Source organism: Limulus polyphemus, unplaced genomic scaffold, assembly GCF_000517525.1.
Source record: "Limulus polyphemus unplaced genomic scaffold, Limulus_polyphemus-2.1.2 Scaffold440, whole genome shotgun sequence".
Classification (NCBI taxonomy): Eukaryota; Metazoa; Arthropoda; class Merostomata; order Xiphosura; family Limulidae; genus Limulus; species Limulus polyphemus.
Window position 1 is genome coordinate 499,962 of NW_013666050.1, and position 4,218 is coordinate 504,179.

The window sequence follows — 4,218 nt, forward strand, 5'->3', positions numbered from 1 at the left end:
AAAATATGTTATTTTTTTTATTTTTTTTTAAGAAACCCTCTTCTTTTAGATTTTACACTTTCAATAACCGTGTTGTGTATTGGTGTATTTATTATATGGAGTCTGTCAGTGCTCTCAATTTTAAACCATTGTGTGGACTCATCAGAATATAATCATTAGTTTTGAAAATTAGCAGTTCATGTAATTACTGTAATATTCTATTAATAAGTAGGACCACAGAATTTAACTGTAAACAGATTTGCTATTAACTGAGTTAGTGCCATTATGCAGCAAGTATCAATGTTAAAAGTTTGAAAAACAAGCCTCATTTATTACTTGCAGCTTTTGAATGCTAATTACATACTACACATATCTGTACTGTCTACACATACTATTATTCAATCCATTTTAAAAATTAAGTATACTAAAAAGGTGGTTGAAAATGTGATGCATCAGGTGATACATGTTTTAGTAACATGTATAGTTGAAATTTGAATATCAGATTGTTTAATGAGAATCAAGTTATACATGCAAATTGTGTAGATTTTCTAAAAACTGCAAAAATTATACAGATTAGTCTACCAAACTTATGAGAAGAATGTTACTTACTTTAGCAAGAAATAGTTTTTTATATAAAAGTAGTGGATTAAGCCTTACTTTAGTAAATGCTTTAGGTAAAAAAATGCTCATACTTTTTTCTAATGAAACTAATAGTTCTCCTTGCTTTAGAAACGGGGAAAACTCAAGAATTAGTAGACTGTTTTTTCTGAGAAAGATGTATACATATATATATATATATATATATGTATTTCTAGGGATGATAGAGATTGCTGAGAGCAGTGATGAACATCGAGTCAACAGTTTGGGCCGTGGTAGCAATCCAAGAAGAAATGTTGTAATTGTAGACGATGAGCCTCAGCAACAAAAGACGGGATGCTGTGGAGGATAAAAACAGTTTTTTTTTGGAATAATCAGATATTTCCTGCAATGTCTTATATATTTTCTAATTTGTATTATAAGAAAAGTGCAGAGAAGGTTTAAGTATTAACCTTGTTGATTCTGGTCAACATTTAGAATCTGAAGTAGGTATTAAAGTCTAAAGTATTTATGTATGAGATTTCAAAATCTTATAAATGGTTTAATTTAGGCTGAGTAAATTATCTTGTTCACAGTGAAATTGTATTGGATAATTTTATTAAACAAACCACTAATTTTTATGATTCAGGTTTAATGAATAATTTACAGAGTCTACCAAAAATGATGCATTACGAAACTTATATTGGATTCCCAAATTACTAGTTTTGTGAATGAAACTAGAAATTGTGTAATTAATGGTATATCTAGTGAAATATTTTTAAATGAGTCATACATATCAGGCACTCTCACTACCAGCAACAGAAAGCATTCATTGTATTTGTGTGTATACATCATGCTTTCTCTGTTTCTCTGTAAATTCATGTGTCATACTCAAAACAGAAATATTTTCAGTTCTCAGTTTCTGAAATGCTGAAGAAAGCTACTTTATCTTTAGACCTTCAGAAATTTGCACTATTATCTTCAGCTTATTCAAAAACTCATTCATATAATGTGTTGGAAAGGCGTGTACAAACACAGTTTTATTGGTTTCAAATTAAATGTTTATACCAATGTAAAGTAAATGTTGACTCTATTTTATATTTAACCTGAAGAATTTTATATTTGAAACACAGTTATGTTTCTTGAAACTTGCCAGCTATATCTGCTGTTAAATAAGGCCAAAATATGTTTTTCTTCATCCTAAACTTAAAAGGAATTATGCTTTTAACCAAGGGAGCATTGAAGCTTTTGTACAACTAATTTCAAAACTTAGGCTAGTGTGTATTTTAAGATTTTATATGTCAGTGTTTGTGTGTTTAATAAATAATTTCTTTTATCATAATTTTTCTAGATAACATTATAAGAACAGACGTAATTGTTTTCCCACTAGGAGTTTACCTAATATAAGTGAAATCATGTGCGAATTGGTAAGCAAAAACTTGTGAAAAAAGTTTGCTGAATTAAGCATTTTTATTTCTTTCAAGGATTCCTTGCAGGATATGTAAAGCTTCTGGATAAACAGAAGTTAAGTATAGGTTATCCTTTATTTACGTCTTTGTTCAATTAATGGTTTATTTTTATCTTTATAGAACTATGGTGAAATTAAAAGAAATTATTTGGCAGTTAAATAAGGCCAAAATATGTTTTTCTTCATCCTAAACTTAAAAGGAATTATGCTTTTAACCAAGGGAGCATTGAAGCATTGTGTGTGTGTAACAATAACTTGTTAACACACATTGTACATCAGCCTTTCCAAAATTACATTATACTATAATATAAACTTTTTTTTTTCAAAGTGTTTAAGTGTCTGTTATTTAGTACCTTGTTATTTACCATTAATGGAAATTCCCACATTAATTTTAATTCTGATGATATTTGTTTCATTTTTCCTTTTCCTTCCTTCATTTCAGAGCAGCAGCAAGAAGTTGTGTGTGTTTGTGTAAAGTTTGTGAACTGATATCAGTTACAACAGTCTTGTACATCAAGAGTCATTAGTATTTTTAATTAAGTATTACAGCCTTTAGTAACCAGGCCATTGCACTTTGTATATCAGCTTTTTATGTATAGTTAAGGTAACTTGTATACAGTATATTTGCTTAAATTAATATGTTCAAAACATTTCATGTAAAAAAAGTAAATAAATTTATTGGGATAATATATAGATATTAAATTTGTCAGTGTCTGTGAAATTATTAACAGCTAGTAATAACCTTTTCAAACACTGAATAAAAAAACTTTTAGTGATAATTCTTTGGGTAGTTTTGAGAAAATCATATATAAATCCAGCTTCAGATTGCCAAGAAGTAGTAACTGGTTATAAATTTCTTTCAATATTAGTCTAAATGGCCCAAAGTTAAACTTGAAATGAGAAGCAAAATTTTGCTGCATTTATTTATAAGTTGCATAACTCATAAATATTAAAACTAATATATAAATTAATGCTAATGTTTTGTTTAATATTGAGAGTTGTTTTTTTCTTGTCAACAAATGAATATAAATGTTGTTTTATCTTCTTAATCCATATATGATGTTTAAAATTCAGTTTATAACTTTAAAATAAATTCTTGAAATGATTCACAGAAACATTCAGAATAAAAAGCATAAGATTAATGGTATGGGAAGGATAGATATATTAATAATAATATGAATAACACAAGGTCAGGATAAACAGTAAAAAATTTGATTAGTAACACGTCAAAAACCTAAAATATGCAAGAAGTTCCAATTTTAATTCTAAAGAATTTTATATTTAGTTGATTTTTTGACTGTTATTATTCACTTTTGCTATAGTTACTTCAAAGTAGCTTTTTATTTTATTTTTCTGTTAAGTCTTAATTTATAAAGAAAAGAACACGGTTTGAGTGTGTAAGTAATGCCATCAAGATGTGTTGTAAGTTATCTTCACTTTTCATCTTTCCTTGAAACATAAAACATGAGTGTCATAAGTAACAAATTCTTTAAATATTTACTTTCAACAGTCACACTTGAAATCATATTCTTTAATGAACTTAATATATTTCAATTAATATTTTATGAAATACGAAAAAACTTTTCAGTAGAGTGACATTTGTAAGACTTGATATTGAAAAAATTCTTAACATAAATTTTCTGTTATACCTGAGACAGAAATATAATTTTTCTCACAGCGTCTTATAAGTTACAGTGTCAAACTTGTTGAAAATTTACAGCCACTTAAACCAAGCAAAGCTTATATGATTTATCTGTCACTATTGGGAAAAATACTAGATGCATAATAATCTATTTAAGTTTTTTAGTTTTGTATTAACCATTTTTAAATGCTTGTGGAATTTTTGTGAGGCATATACTGTATACTGTGAACCGTACCCTAAGTGATAAATCAGCAGTTTAATGGATTAAAGTTTCTAGATATCTTATTATTTAAAGAATATGTTAACTCTTATTTAAAAAAATAGGTTCCAGTAATACTTGGAAGTTTCTAATGCAATTTTAAATTTTAGTAGATTAACAAAATGTAAGCAGGTGTCAGTTAGCCCTGGGCCTTGACTGTAGTTTTTAATTGCTAAGCTGTGTTTATTGCATACATTTTGAGTTAAATATAAATTTTAATGTCTTGAAATTTTTAAGGCTTTGCTGGTAAAGATAACCATTCTCAGCCTACCTGTTTCATTTATTTCTGGAATT

General features: G+C 27.5%; 1 protein-coding gene across 3 annotated transcripts in view; it reads left to right on the forward strand.

Moving 5' to 3' along the window:
- The window catches only part of LOC106458293 (ras-related protein Rab-21-like), a 41,065-nt gene extending 38,340 nt beyond the window's left edge, over positions 1-2,725 (forward strand). For all 3 annotated transcript variants that reach the window (XM_013917789.2, XM_013917788.2, XM_022384461.1), the window contains exon 7: positions 795-2,725. In XM_013917789.2, the coding sequence (XP_013773243.1) occupies positions 795-928 (134 nt within the window). In that variant the 3' untranslated portion in view covers positions 929-2,725. The remainder of the gene's footprint in view (positions 1-794) is intronic.
- Positions 2,726-4,218: the final 1,493 nt, after the last annotated feature.